At 45.2% G+C, this 15,968-nt stretch overlaps 1 protein-coding gene across 3 annotated transcripts in view; it reads left to right on the top strand.

The window, feature by feature from the left end:
• Nucleotides 1-1,243: 1,243 nt before the first annotated feature.
• RCSD1 (RCSD domain containing 1) overlaps nt 1,244-15,968 on the top strand; it is a 32,320-nt gene continuing 17,595 nt past the window's right edge. For 2 of the 3 annotated variants that reach the window (XM_027888308.1, XM_027888309.1), the window contains exon 1: nt 1,245-1,432. In XM_027888308.1, coding sequence (XP_027744109.1) covers nt 1,427-1,432 — 6 coding nt within the window. In that variant the 5' untranslated portion in view covers nt 1,245-1,426. Of the gene's footprint in view, nt 1,433-15,968 lie in introns of all 3 variants that reach the window. The other variant, XM_027888310.1, reaches the window with a different exon arrangement.

Consider the following 15,968-nt stretch of genomic DNA (forward strand, 5'->3'; position numbering starts at 1 on the left):
ACAGCATGCAGTGCAGCAACAGTTAACTACACTGTAAGGAAAAGTGTTGGTAACAGTAAACTGGGATATCATGGTGCTCACATTTAAATCCATTCTGGAGTGTTTTCAGCCATAGCCAGCAGGGACTTGTGAAACACTGCGAAGCAAAAGTATGCATCCCTTTTAGAAAATACACTTTAACTCTCTTCTGCCCCCAAGGTATCCTGCCAAAATGACGATATGACATTGTGTCACTTTGCAGCTGCACACAAGGCAAGGAAGCCAGCAGAAGACAAAGGGAGTGTTTCCAAATTCCTCTGCACCACCCTGCTCTGAGAGGTGGGGATTGAAATTCTTGAGAAGGAAGCATATGCAAACAGTTGCTAGAAGAGATGTCCGGTTTGCAACACTGTGATCAGAATGGAAAGGGAAACTGTAGCGAAACATTCCAGAGGCTTTATTTTCCCCCATCTGATTTTTTTTATCGCCATGGAAGCTTCTCACTTCCAGTGCATAAGTATGTCCATGCCTGTGGAGGGAGGGAAGAACAACCTGCACCTTCTGATCTGGTGTTGTGAGGCACAAACTCAGGGTGGAAAGAGCTAGTCCTGCTCTCCAGCTGGACAGTGACAACCTTGCGTGGGGACCCTCTGCTTGTGCCCACATTTGAGCAACACCCTCTTGTCTCTCTGAGGAATCACCCAGCAGATATTGTCCTTCTTGGGAGTCCTAGCCACACACCAGGACATCAATGCCTTAAATTCTGTTCGACCCCAATAATCACCCTCTCTTTCCTCCTGTTCTGCCTCTCTAACCACTCTAAAGACTTGCTGACTGAAATTACTAAAAAGTGTGAAAGAGAGAAGGGAAGCTGTAGTTAGGGAGAAAGAGATCGTCCTCACAAAAAACGAGCAAGAGACCTTACAGATTTGGAAAGGGAAGCATGAACAGGGGAGGTCCAGGCAGACACTGGGGCAGCAACTACAAGGAGCAGGAGAAATAAAGACGAAACAGGGGTGGGTGGGAGGGGAATAAAGATAAATTGATACAAAATACGAAGGGGAGAAAGAAAGGAAGGGAGGCAATGCACGTGTGGTGTCCCCAAGTTTGGGCGCAGCAGCAGAATTTGTCGCTTCTTGGCTCCTGAGCCCAGCACTCCGAGGACAGTATCTGTTTAGATTTGTTTCTAAATTTAAACCCTGATTGCTTTGCCTCCCCCTCCTCTCCCCTCCCTCCCTTCCTCTCACCCACCCGCCCTTCTTCCTTGTTCGTAGTGCAGGGCCACTCGCTGGGCTCTGTCAGTTTTCAAGCTGAGCAGGGGTTTGGATATTACACTCCCTCCACGGCCGCACGATTTTGCTCTGGCTCGGCTGAAGTTTTCCCACAGATAAGAGGGAAAGGGGTGGGGAAGAAAGATTGCCCCGAGGACACCTCTTTCTCGCGGGACATGGAGGTAAAGAAAACTTTTATTTCCACTAGCTTGTGACTCGCTCCTCGATCTGCTTTAGCTCCACCTTGCAAAGCAATTTCTCACTAACGGCAGCTTCAAAATCTCTCTCTGCTGGAGTTCAGATAAAGGTCTCCCTCCCTCCCGCCCTCTCAGCCCCTGCCATGCACCTCAAACTATTTTGCGGGTTTTAGTCCAGATTTGGAAAGTAGGGGGATGTTATGGGGAGAAATTACATCTGTGAAAGGGGAACAAGAAAGGACTGCCATTTACTGTTTTAGTCTCTGAGGTGGGAAAGAGAGTTAGATTTTAAAAGGTATAATTTTGAAAGGGGGTTTTAAGAAGCCCCTATTAAAAACGGGGACATAAGGAGAAGGAACAAACCGTACAGACTGGGCAGGCTCCTTGGGGTTGATTCCTACCCAACCCGTGCAGCAGCACAGTGATTTGGACCCTGAACTGTGTGAGCCCCTTATTCCACGTGGACTGGAAGGTGTCACTTTCGTTATCAATAGAGCATTGTGGTTCATGAAAGAGGACCCAAGAACTGTTGCTTCAGCAAGGTGGATGAGTAGCACACCCCCAGAAGGTTTACTGTCCCTTTTTCTCCATGCCATGTGTCCCGTGCTTCAGGAGAGTTGAATCTCGTGTTTCAGGAGGGGCACACAGCTGGTGGACAGGAGTCTGGCTTTCCTGGTGTTCATGTCCAAGCCTTCTCCTGTGTAACACCCTCTTGGGCAAGGCAATTCACTTCCCCTTGCTTCTTTTCCCATTCATTCAAAATGGGAATGATGGTGCTTGTTTTGGTCACGTCAGACTGGGTTTGCAAGCTTTCCAAGCAGTTGTGGTTTTTTTGGGTTTTTTTTTTTTTTTTTTTTTTTTTTTTTTTTTTTTTTTTTTTTTTTTTTTTTTTTTTTTAAGTGGCAAAGGAATAAAAATATTTGTTTTTAGGAGGGGCACAGGAAATAGAAAGGTGATTACAACATTGGCAAAACATCAAATGACGAAAGAGAGGACATTTGGTATTTCTCTTAGCCAAAGCGAGATCTCACTAAACGCTGTATACTATCTTCCCAGATAAGCATTTTTCTACGTGGATGCAGCCCCAACAGCAGGGGACACACAACAGAGCCAGGGGACAGTGTGTTTGAATCACCACTTCAGTTTACCTTTGAAGATTTCCAGCACATAGCTCAGCTGGGTGGTTCTGATACCACCCAGGTGCTCACATTGCCATCCTTGTTGTTTGTGCTGACCATCCCCATAGGCAAGAGTTAAAGATCTGGTCTGTTCAGGCATGTTCATTACAGGAAAAAAGTCCTCAACCAAACTATCCAAATAGATTTTGGGGTGGAGAAAAGACCAAGCAGTGATCAAACCAACTCAGCACAGATTGCATGTGGCATGACCAATATATAGCTTTATAAGGGTTTGCAGGTTTAACAGAGCCCAATTCAGTAACTGCTAATACTTGTTTTATTCTTTTTCACTATATAGTATCCTGGGATGTCTCAGAGGGGATGGGGAGCTGAGCTCTTAGTTTTTATGTCCTCTGTGCACATCCAAATGTGCAAAGACTGACTTAGGGCTGAAGCAGATATTTTGCCATGTTGAGGACACTCTCCCCAACCCCCTCTCTTCTTCTCCTCTCCACACACAGAGGACTGCATCCCTTGAGTATTTTCTATTGTCTGCCACAGTGGTGTTTTGGAATAGAAAGTCACAGACCTGCCATTTCCTTTGGGAGATGTCTGATGATCAGGAAGCTTCTCGAAAGTATCTAACCTATAAGTTCCTTGCTCTTGATTTTGTCCCTTTACCCCTACTTCACGCTTTTTGCCTGGGTTACCTTTTTTTTTTTTTTTTAATCATCATTGCCATTTCCATTCTTATTTTTAAAACATCTCAATTCCCAGGCTGTTTTATAAGTAGTGCACTTGGTCCTGCCCCAAGCCTCCAAAAAGGTGTTTAAATGTCCCAAAGGTAAGAAGATACTAAACCAAAACAGAGCCAAGAGCAAGAACTTGAGTTCCCACCAGTTGATTTTCTCTGCGTTGTTTCTTCCTGAGAGCTTTTCACAGGCAGCATAAGCAGGACCCAGAGACTCAGCACAGTCTTTTGCTTTAAAAGCAGATTTAATGATCCTGTGCAACAGGATCATTTCCCCATTTGCTTCATCATTGGCAGGCAGGGCTGCTCTCTGCTTTCCTGCTGGCATATCTGGTAAGCTCTTTGCTCTAATGAGACACATGAGAATTCCCAGCATTAGGGGAAAAAGGGCAGAGGGATGACCTAGACAGCTGACTTCCATCAGGTCTCTGGCAGGAAGACCCTAGTTTTGAAAAACCCACAAAAGTGAGATAGCTGGGATTGCTTTCTTAGAGTGGTTAGTGTGGGTTTGCCACTCCTTAGGGACTAGTACCTTTGGTCTTAGCCATTTTGCTGTCAGGAATGTGCCTGACATTGAAAGCAGTAACTGAAACTATTTAAAACTCTGAAGAGGGAGAAAAAGGCAGCAAAACCCTGTTCTTGCAGTTCATATAATTTTGTGAGTCTGCTGATCTTCAGTTCAGGATTTTTTGGTTTTTTTTAAGATGCAGCTTCTTGATGCAAGATAGATTTCAGAATCATTTTTCTTTCCAGTGTTGGGACTGATAAAAAGAACTTGAAATCATGAAGCTTATACCACAGACTGTTAACATGAGGAGTTCATATCAAAAATGTGTAAACTGCACTGATGAAAACTAAACCATTTGTAAAACACTAAACATTCTTTGTGCTCAGGGTACAAAAAGGATCAGAAATTTTTGTGTTGGTGTGTTAGTTTACATCTTCAGATTTGGTCCAATCTGTCTAATTCCCAGAGCTGCACCGAACGTTGCTGCAGGTGTGAGCTAAGGCATCTGCTGAAAGTGCTTGTGTCTTTCTGCAGCCCAACAGCAGTCATGGCATTGCTCTTCCCAGCCTCTGTAGGAGCCTGGGAGCATGGAGACACTTGAACTTTACTGCACAGATAAGAGAAGCAATCCAAGACTGAGTTTCACTTCAGTGGGTCCCTGTGGTGTGATGGGTTTCTAAGCTGCAAAGGTGCAGCAACCAGGTTTATTTTGGGAAGGCTCCCCTCTTCTTTGTGCCTACCAACAGATGTAATTTAATTCTGTGACATATCCATTCCCATGTCTCTCTTCTGCAATTACTCCTGCTAGATCTCCATTTTTCCTGTTAGTGCACTGGCTCAAGAGAGGGAAAGCTTTTCCAGGGCTGAGGGCAGATCTCTGCTCACTTCACCACTTCCCTTCTGGGCAACCTACTGGGCATGGCTCCAGCCCCAGGCCCTGTGCTCTCCCTGCACCACACTGTCCTCATTGTGGATATCTGGGGGGAGATGGAGTCACTGCTTTTTTCAGTAAAGCTCCCCCTCCTGTGTCAGGTGAGGATACCACAGAGGGGTCCTGCCCCACTCCTCTGTAGAGCAGCAGAGCAGTGTAGAGAAAATTCCTGAGTCCACCATTCCGCATCTCACTGAGAGACTGCTGAAACTTCCTGGGGTTCAAATACATCCCTTCCCTCAACTGGCAAGGTCAGAAGCAGTATTTTAATTTGAGCTATGGTCTGCCAGACATCACAACTGAGCACATTTCTAGGTCCAGTATCCCAGTTGCTGTACCATTCCTGTAGCCAGAAGGAATGGTGCCAAACAACAGGGCAGCTTGCTTTCAGAACAGGCACTTACCCTGTCCTTAGGAAAACTGCACCAAGGATATGTGACCTGTCCACCTGGAGGACTGAAGTGGAGGGGATGTGCAGATGATGGGGCTGAAATCTGTGAGGTGAGCTCAGCTGAGAGAGGTCAGCCCACCCTTGCAGCTGTGGAGCAGAGATTCCAGGAAACAATTTCCATTTCTTGGGAAACTCTGATGCTTGACTTTCATTCTGAAAGTTAAAACAATAATTTTTCTCTCTTTTTGGTTTTGCTTCACAGAACAGTTTAACCTCAAATACACTTTTTTTCAATGTTTCCTCTCAAACTCATCAAAATGACACATTTGTGCAGAGTGTCTGTGTAGATAAAGGGAGGAGTATCTAAATACACTGGGAGAGGTACCATATGACCCTATTTTATTCCTCAGATCTGGACAGATTTAGGACCTGCTTGACAGTAAATAGCATGTCTGCAGCAGAGGGTCCTGGTAAGGATCAGGCTTGCCAGACTTCCATATCACATCAAGTGGAGGGCTCCCACTTAAAGGACAGAAAGCAGCAAAACCAAACCTCACGGGCTTGTGCTGTGATCCTTTCTTGTACCTAGCAGAGACCCCAGAGTAAATGGAATTCAGGCTTTTCCTGTATCACCAGAGAGGGCTGATTCTTCTGAACCCCTCCTCAATCCCCAGTTTAACCCTTGGTTGTTTGAGTGTCCCAAGTCATGGGATAGCATTTTGGAAACACCTTCTATCCTGTACCTCCACAGTCTAATTGAGCAGCATAGTATGCATATCTTCTCATACACTCTCTTATCTGAAGAACAGCAGGGAAAACATTAGCATTGCTTTATCAATACCTGATGCTAGAAAACCTTTTTGTCATGGAAATAGCCAAGCCCATACAAACTCGGGTTGATTTTCCATTCTGTTTTCAACTGATTGATTAACCGTAGTTAGCAGACCTCATTGGCCAGATTGACACCTGGTATAGGTACATGGCTTTTTCTTTTGTTCTTCATCATCAAATTTTAAAGGAGCTCAAAGCTTATACAACTTACAAAGTTATGAGCTGTTTTTTGTTACGTTCAAGAGTCCTTAGGCAAATAAACCTTTTTGCTCTTTGTAAGGAGATGCACATGATATTGTGGTCACTGTGGATGACCAGTGGCCAGTCTGCAAAGGATATTGATTCACCACTGCCAGCTTCAACAAAGTTCATCGCAGGCTTCTCAAATGCACAGAGAAATGAAGCATTAGGTTTGGAAAGCCTAGGTATCTAAAGGGTGCAGACCAGTGACTTGTTGTGCACAGAAAGGCACAAAAATGCGAAGAAGAGGGAAATCTGGTTCAGAAGAATGGAGTTAAACAAGTCAGTGTAGCTTTGCAGTGAGACAGAGCACAGTAGTCTAAAACTTTTAACACAGAGGAAACAGAAGGAGTTAGTGCATTGACAAAGCAGCATGCCTGGGAATAATGGGATCCAATTAAAGGGAAGATTTATATCTCACCAAATAGCAGGAAAGATTTGTAACAGTGAAGTCTGGCAGGATTTGGAATAATATACTGGAAATCAAATGTAGTGGAAATCTCTTTCCCATGAATGATTCAAAAATAGACTGGGCTGAGCATAAGAAAGATAATGGCAGGAGTGATCTATTGTATTCAGGCAGAAGCATTGATAGGGCCACCAGAGGAGCCAGGACCATACTGTTTCTGCAGTTCTTCCACGTGTGATGCTGCTGGCAGAAGCCAGTGGCTATTCAGCATGAGGCCCCAAAAGTGTTTATGATTCCTCCCTGCTGCAGTATATTGTTCAAGCCTGGCAAACTTCTGCCTGTGGGAAGCTTAGGTCAAAGTAAATTGGCACCACATCAGCAAGGGTCTGGGAATGGTTATTTTATTGCCTGTGTAAAACACAAAACCAATTTTATTTTTATTCTTTCTTCCTGTTTTTAGAAGGGGTTTCTTTATCTTTAAAACTGTGTACTGCAACAGCAATAGTGGCTCATTCAAGTCAATCATCTTGAAATACCTTTTTGCTGAGTGCCATGTCTCCCTGATGTAAGTCCAGGTGAAACATGTCCTGGTTTAATATACACACACTTGAGCTTGTGTGCCTAGGAATTTCACCCCTTGGGCCCTACAGTGAGTGCCTGTTTAACTTGTGAAATGTGCACAGTTTGATTTCCCCCTTGGTCTTTACAAAGTGCACAGAGTTGTCAACTCGGCCTCTCCACAAAAACCCAGTGTTTTTGTTCCCAGTTCGGAGGTCTTCATTCCCAGTTAGAGGCAGAGGGGTTCTCCATGCAAACAAACATGGGCATGCACGTGGTCCTCAAGGAGGAAGCTGGAAACCTCTTTTTGTAGCCCATGGGAAAGAAAAGCTATTGAGTAATGAAACTGTCATACTTTATTTCTTCTGACTCTGCTCTGTAGCAGAAAAATCTTTGGTTCATTCCAGCAATTCCAGCAGTTGTAAGCTGAATATAATTTTTCTTCTCAACACCTTTCATTTTAAGATCTGTGAATTCAGTGGCACGCTGGCCAGAGCTTCCTAGTGCTGACTTACTCCCTGAGCAAGCGGTGTGCAGGCACTGAGCCCACACTTCCTGGACACCTGGTTCCGGTGGCCCAGCTTCTATCTAGAGAAACTGTGCCTGAGGCTGAAGGAACTTAGTCCCTCTTCTTGCCACAGAGAGAACGTGTAAATGAGTTTCAATCAGCCAGCAGGAAAAGGAAACAGCACTGAAGTAGGTAGCGTGTTTTGAAGCTCTTACAAACATTGGTTTCTCCGTTACAGCATTTTGGGAGATTTTTATGAGCAGCTTTACTCAGAAACAGAGATCATTATCTTCTTCAGATCACCCAAAAAAATCTATGTCGAAGGCCAAGCTGCAGTGCAGGAGTTGGTTGTGTCCATTTTCCTTAAGGTCTATAGAGTCATTTAACTGTGGAAAACATTAAATTTCTAATGCATCATTCAGGCTGATCCAGACTGGGCTGAAAATTCACTTAGGCATTTTCAAATACAACAGCAAATTAAAGCTTCCTGGTTGCATTTGCCTAGTGTGGGACCTGGTTTTCAGGGGTCTCACAAACTAGAGACTCCAGATGAAGTCAAAGGCTGCTGAGAAAGACCTGGATCCTCAGTGCTGCTGGGGCTCTCCAGGATCCCACTCACAAGATGCCTCCGTGGGTATAACTTAACATTCACACCTCAAGCTGGCTGCCAGATGAGTGCTTACTATCACTTTCCTCCACTCCATATCTGCATACCTTTTGAGACTAAATTCCTGGCTCAGATAAATACAAACCTCCTTCTCTGAGCTGCCTGTAACCAGTGTAGACCTAATTTAATAGCAATGTGTTACAAAGATAGCACAGTCCTAACTGATGAGTCCTGGAAGCTGCAGCAGTTGGAAGCTCTGTGTAGGCTCATTTACCCTTGTGATTTTCTGCTCCCAGCAGGATAAATTAAGAGGAATTGAATCCATCAGCTGCTACAACTCGACTGTCTTTAGTGTTGAGTTTAAATGCAGAGGTACCACAGTCTACTTACAGCATTTATCAGAAGTGTTTTGAACTGTCCCTGGTTCTTGCATTCTCTGTGTCCCTTCTTTGGCAGTTCAGTGACTTCAGTTTCTAATTTAACCTTCTGAATAGCTTCAGATCAGATAATTTATGCATATTGTATATGCACCTGCTTAAGTTCATCCTCTTTAAGCTGCTTCTTTAGGCCAAGAGCAGCCTCTTTCTCATCCCACCTGAAGCATTTTGAGTCTGTTGATACTCACCTTTTATTCAGACCTCTGCTAAAAGCAGGGATTTTTTCCTGACCCCATGCGAGGCAAACACTGGAGAAGCTCAGCTGGACAGCAATTAAAGGTGAAACCTTTCCTATTACAGGGGCTGTTCCACTCGCTCGTCCTGCTTCCTTCTGGACAGCTGCCCAGGTGTCTCCACGTCCATAGGTGAGAGCAGGGTGTAGCCTCACATTGTAAATACAATTGCAGGGCTGTGTGCATCACTTAAAGCAAAACTATGACTGAGATGGCACAAAAAAATGATTTTCTGCAAGGCACATTTTAACCAACAGAAAGCTTCTTATCTCAGAGGTTCAGTATCAGGAGATAACCATGGCTCATGCCTTTTATTTCCCACTGAAATAGTGCACATGCAAGTCCAGCCTTCCTGGCCATATCTCACTCGATGTCTTAGTCTGGAATTCTTTGCTCTCCTGAGACTGGATACACTTACCCTGCAGACTGCACTGTACCTCCTGTCCTTGTGGGCAGCCTGGAAGTTTTTTCCAGTTGTTCCTCCCTTAGCTCACCCCATATCCTTCAGGAGCAGGAAGAACTGCCCAGAACAAGGCCTGGAAGTACACACAGAGAGCCACCAATTAATCTGGGGAAACTTGACAAGCTGTGTACAGTTCCTAGACCATTAAGAAAAACAGATGTCTAAGAGGGAAACATCAGGAAGCTGATGTTTCTGTTCCTGGCCAGGAACAGAGCTCTACAGAAGCAGCTGGTGCGAGCAGCTCACTAGGAAAGCAGCGATGTGTTATGGTGGCCATCACTCCTCTTCATCAGAAGAACTACCATGTCACCCACGGACCCATGGAGGAATTTGGTAGTAGTGAGAGTGAGTATCTCAAGGGTAGATCCCAGATCTTGGTTGTACAAGCTGCTAAAGACACATGGGAAGCAATGTGGGAATGATGGGGAATGGCAGACTCCAGGCGAGCCAGACTTATGTCCTGCTCACAGCTGTTGTCAGCTGTAGATCAGGACATCAGCATCACTCCACCAGTGTACAGATTATTCCACCCAGGGAGTGTCTGTGGATTCCTAAAACAACACAACCTCATCAGTTGACTTTCTTAGTGGATAATTTCTGAGAAATAACCCCTTTTCCCCCACACGCCTTTCATGTGTATTTCATGTGTATTTGCAATTTAGATGTCTGCAGTAGCTCATGTCTGGTTGTATCAACCAAGATTTCAGGCAGCATTTATTGCTAGAGGGTTCCCATCACATGGGGAGAAGGAGTTAATGACAGGACTATATATCCTGCCTGTCACACCAGAAAAGCCAGACATCTTCCTGAACTAAGCTGAATAGAAAGAGAGTGGGGATTTCAATTATTTAGGAAAGTGGTGCATTAGCTCTCAGATGACACTGGAGTCCTGCTGCCTAGTTAATCACAGAATTGTTTAGGTTGGAAAAAACCTCTAAGATCATCAAGTCCAACTGCTAACCCAGCACTGCCAAGCCCACCACTAAACCATGTCCCTAAGTGCCACATCTACATGACTTTTGAACACTTCCAGGGACAGTGCCTCCACCATTTCCCTGGGAACCTATTCCAGTGCTTGACAACCCTTTCAGTGAAGAATTTTTTCCTAATATCCAATCGAAACCTCTCCTGGGGCAATTTGAGGTCATTTCCTCTTGTCCTATCAATTGTTACATGCCCACTGGCCTCCTTCATTTTGACCTTCTTTAAGAGACAAGCTGCAGGCTATATTTGACAGGGCATTTAAGAGTAAGTGACCTTGTTTTCAGTATCCTAATCCAAATTTTTATAACCTCAAATAATAGGAATGTTTAGTGTGTCTGCTGCAGGATTCTTTCTGGCTCACTGGCAGCACTCATGTTTAAGAGGCACAAACTATTTCCCCGAAAACACTCAGGGTTATTGTGAACTCGATGGAAAAATATTTCAGATGTGTTACTGGTGTTCACTTGGAACAAGGGAAGAGCTTCTGTTCTTATAAGGCCAAATATTCATTATAATGAAGAAAAAAAACCAGTCTTTTTTTGAAACTGTTTGTTCCAGATAAATACAGCCTGTATTTTTAAAACAGACATATTTACTCAAAGGACATAGCAGGACACTGAGTTTCCAGTGCTTCATAAAGGGAGGAGGCATATAAGTCTAGCCTTCTAGTGCAGTCTAACTTCTTAATTGCAGAGATCTTTGCTAAACTAGTAATTTTTGTGTCTCAGTGCTTAAGGTTACTGATGGCTGAGCTCGAGTTTGCAGTGGACAGGGTAATGCTGAGCAGCAGTTGGATAGTTTGAATTACATTTCCACCTGCAGTAGCCACACAGTGAACTATCAGCTTTTGAATCTTTCTGTATTTATTTTCTATTTCTTGTATTTACTTTTATCGTCTTAAATGCCTCATCGTCCTCTAAAAAAGCATGTCTTGCCCACACTGCAGCAAAGTCCTGAATGGAGACACTAGTACATCCCAAAGACTCAGGAGGGATAACCCTGTGTGGTATGTCTGGGCTAAAAACCCAGTATGGGTGAGTTTCTGAAGTTGTGCTGTTTCAGGTGGCAGGAAAACCCTGCTCGCAAGGGGCCTCTGCAGAGAAGGCTGCCGTGCTGCTTGTGTGGGCACAGCCCCTCTGCCTTTCTTTGTTTTTCCACTTATGTGGTTGGGTATGACCGCATCCAGCCAGATATCAACTTTATCCACAATCCTTTTCCTGCTGCCTGAAATTATTTCCATGTTGGCTGCTTGGCCTGTGTGCAAGCAGCTGTGCTGGGCTTGTAACGAGGCAATTACAGACGCATGACCCTTTTACAGGAAAGGCGGGGCCATTTCTTCTTGGACTGATTGGACTCCTGAATGAGGCTTACGTGTTTTCCCTGCAGTTTTGGACACCCCAGTCACCTTGCCTGTAGGGAACTGGCCTGGTGGGCAATGTAGATTTTTGCCTCTCCACCTAGCCCTCATAGTTTTTCCTCCTCACTTTCTGCAAACAAATGTTGTCATGCATCTTAAAAACCCAGTAATCTCGATGATCATGGTCTCTTTTGGCTGTATGTCACACAGCTTCTCCCCTCTGTAGCTCAGGCCTCACTGATACTTTCAGCTTCCTACCGCTCATCCCATCCTCCTGTCTTCTCACTGCAACAGGATTCACCTTTGCCCTTTCTTGAGTACCTTTTGAGTCTTTCCTCTTGGATGTTCTGGCACTAAATCTCATTTCAGTTGTTCTGTTGTTGCTACTGCTTTCAAAACTTTTGAGCTTCTCCTTCCTCCTTTATTGTTGACTCAGTGACCTAGGGAAACCCTGCTCTGACTCCTCTTGCTGAGCCCACGCCAGTCACTGCACACTGGTGATTGTTGGGGTAGAGCTGTGCAGCTGCAGGCAGGAGGGGTGAGCTGGACAAAGAGGGGCCATGTGTGGCTGAGTTGGGAAATCTGTTGTCTCACTCACAGAGCTTCTTTGAGACACCCTTATAATCCTACTGGATGTTATCAAAATCTTAAAAATCTTTGGAAATCAGACAGAAATCCCATCAAAAGGGTAGTTTGCTAGGAAGGAATCGGTCCTTTGTGGGTGCTGGACCCCACTAAAGGGGGTCTTGCTTAGGACTTGCTTAGGAAGTTTTGTGACAAGAGGTCATCTCAGTTACTGTGCCCAAAGGACCCTGTACACACAAACTCCAGAAGACGACTTCTCACAGACACGGAGGTGAAATGCAGACATCTGATCTGGGTGCTGCTCATGCAGAGCTGTGATGGGGCTAATGAGCCCTTTCCAGTGCCTACATCCAGTTTGATTCCACCATGAGCAGCTGTGCAGCACTGTGACTGTGGGGCTCAGATCCCTCACTACAGGTTTCCTTGGACTGCTCTGCATCACAGTGTAGCTGCTGTCAGGAATGTGTGTTGTTGAGACGTAGTCTGCCATGAAGGTCCAAGTGTCAGAATGGAGCTCGTGAAGACTTGGGCTAAAATTCTCTCCTGAATTTTGAGTAGCTGAGGGCAATTATTGTGTCCTACATCAACTACAGAACTAATGCAGAATGGAAAGACTGCAGTCCACATCTTCAGCTTGGAAAAAAACGCTTGCAACCATTGTAGGTTCCTCCTACTTCACTAGGCACCTGCCTGCTCCACATTAAAGTTTAATCAGTGCCTGGACTGCTGCTTCTGCACCACCTGGGTTTGCCCTGCCTGACCTGTCCATGTGTCCCTGTTACATTCCCACTGTCCCACATCCTCATCTCTCCCTACCACTCCTCTCCCCATGAGAACACTCTGAGCATGGTGAACACAAGCAAAACAGAATTGGGCATCTCACAAAAAGCACTTCTCTCGGAAAAGGAAATGGTGCCACCCATGTCTTGCTGGAGGTTTATACAATCACTTCAGTCATGGATTGCCAAACCACTATGCCTACACACAAAATTATTGATTTACACTTTAAATGAACTCCTTCCCTGAGCAGCAAGTTGTAGCTGGACAGTCCAGGGCACAGCAGAGCCAAGAGCTGCCTGTGTCTCAGTCGGGTATGGGCTGAGGTTACACACACACTACCCCTGCACAGGCACCATGCCCAGCAGGGACCAGGTGCTGTAGTTCACTGCCTCTTTTGGTAATGATGGTACTTGATCAAACCTCTCTTGGCAGCCCTTGCCAGGTGCAATAGGACACTTGCTCAGTGGTCTGGGCTCCGTTCTCAGGTGGGGGGGGCTTCAAACTCTTTGATCTACCTAGCAAGAGGTGGTTTTTAATCCAGGGCTTAGGGTAAGGCTAGGCCAAGCACTTGCCAGCCTACCTGTTACAGCTATACCAACACTTAGCAAAGAATTCAAGGCTTCCTGAATTCTTCCAGGGCAGAGGGGACCTCACACACCTGTCTGGTGGTCTGAGTGCTCTCCTGACAGATAAAACGCTGGCTTCCCTCAGGACCCATGGGGTTTGCATCAGTGGCTGATATGCATTTAAAAGCACAAGCCCCATACATTCCCCTCTCAGCAGATACTCCTAACAGTGAAGGTCTGGGGTAATGCTGCTGAAATGAGTCAACCCATGCAGTGTTGGGAACATATGGCACCAGGCAATTGCCAAACACTGTCATTACTGAAAGGTTGACTCAAGATCTCACTTGTACCTTTTGCAGTGATATTTTTTTTTTTTGCTGCTTTTGCTAATCTCACCAGGCAGAGCTTGCCAAGCAGACGCTGAGAGCTTCATACCATAGCACAAAGGAAAGAAGAACTTGCTGCAATCCAGCCTCAAAAATTTTCAACACCAGCCAAAGATTACTGCAAGGTAGCTGACATGCCCTTGATATACAAAGGCCTTTCAATCCCTAACATATTAGGACATGTTGCTAACAAACTCCACAGAGGCAAGCAGGATTTGGGCCCAGAAGGTTGTGAGGACAGCAGCAGCAGTCCCACCTCATCAAGTTAAACTGAGATTTCATATAGTTGCTCCGCTGAGAAGAGACGCCTTTTGGAAGGTGTGGAGAAAGCTGGCGCTGGTGACCATTCATCCATCCACTGACCATCCATCGTGAAAAACGACACTATATAACATCAGCATCACATCCACTTTATAAGCAGGAGAGCATCAGCAGCAAAGGGAGGGACTTCTCATAGGGGAGCTTAAAATAATGATTATCTCATTTTATTTTCATTGTAGTCACTCTCTGAAACAGAAGGTAGATAGTTTATTCACCACATCTGATTTCCTGGCGTCTACAGATGTTTCCTACAGTTCTGTTGTGAAGGACACAGCTCCTCACCATCATGTCTGGCACTGGCTGCTCTCCTCCACCTGTCTCCTCCTGCCTGGCACTGCCTGGCTCTGCTGGCAGAGTCACCATGCCATCTAACTCCAGCCACCACTCAGTGACCACACTGGCCCAACACAATTAGGGTGTTTTCTCTCTCACAGTGACATTTACCTCCTATGTGCCTCCATGTTCAGCTACTGTGGGCAGTCCCAAGGTTACTTGGAGGGAAGTACCAGAGAAGGACTCTGAGCAGGGGTCTGAGCCAGACAGCAACACTTTCTTGAGAAAAACCTGACTCCATCCACTGTGCTAACTATCCAGGCTGTGTTCCACATAGGCATGGGTACCTCAAACCACTGAAAGATGGAAAACCGTCAGGAGTCTCCCCTCTACTTTTAGCAGGCAAGGTGGGGAGTACATGAACATTTATTTACAGCATAGTAGTCTAGTTCAATACAGTGCTCCTTCCTTTGAAAAACATTTGTCCCATTACTTGATCTGGATCCTTGTCTCCCACCTCTACCCAATTCCCAAATCTTGCTTTGGTGAGCCTTTAAATTTTGGCGGTTCTGAGTCTCTGTAGTTTTGAAATTACTGTGCTGTATTTAGGAGCTGCTTGCAGTCTTCTGGATGGAAGCTGCTGAGCTGGAATATCCTCACGTTACCCTTTGGGCAGTGCTTGACCCTGAGTGTCAAGATGGCAGCAGTTCACAAGGGAACTCTCAGAATGAGAAAATCAAGACCAGACCCACTGCAAGTCTTGAGAAAAATGTTGCCCTAAAGCAAACTCTTTCCAAACACAGGGGAATGTTACATATTTTTACATATTTTATGCAAAGCGGGATTTTTCTGCCCTTTCTCCTAAAAACAAATAAACATACAACCCTCCTTTGTAGTCTGCATTCCTCATACTATTCTGACCTGTGTTATAGGCAGAGCTACTTCCTTCAGATTAGAACTGAAGAAAGCTGCCAGAGATCACTCGACTCTAACAACACTGACTGCCTTGAAGGTAGCATGTGTAACCAGGAGTCTTTACCTCTTCCTCCCTGTCTCCAAAACTTCCATGTCCAGCATTTTTTGACTTTTTTTGGCATTTCTGAATTAATGAGCACTCCCATATCTGAAGAAAACCAGAATCTACAGCTGTGTAGAGATATGTACAGAAGAGATATGTGCCAGAGGAGCCACAAGGTTGCTTTGGGGCCCAGGGGCTCAAACTGGTCACAAATCTAATCTGAGATCCCATTGTCTTTGCAGAGTATTCAGAAATCTGGAGCCCAA

Source organism: Empidonax traillii, unplaced genomic scaffold (assembly GCF_003031625.1).
Source record: "Empidonax traillii isolate 1590-97213 ecotype Southwest subspecies unplaced genomic scaffold, ASM303162v1 scaffold236:size2090792, whole genome shotgun sequence".
NCBI classification, from domain to species: Eukaryota; Metazoa; Chordata; class Aves; order Passeriformes; family Tyrannidae; genus Empidonax; species Empidonax traillii.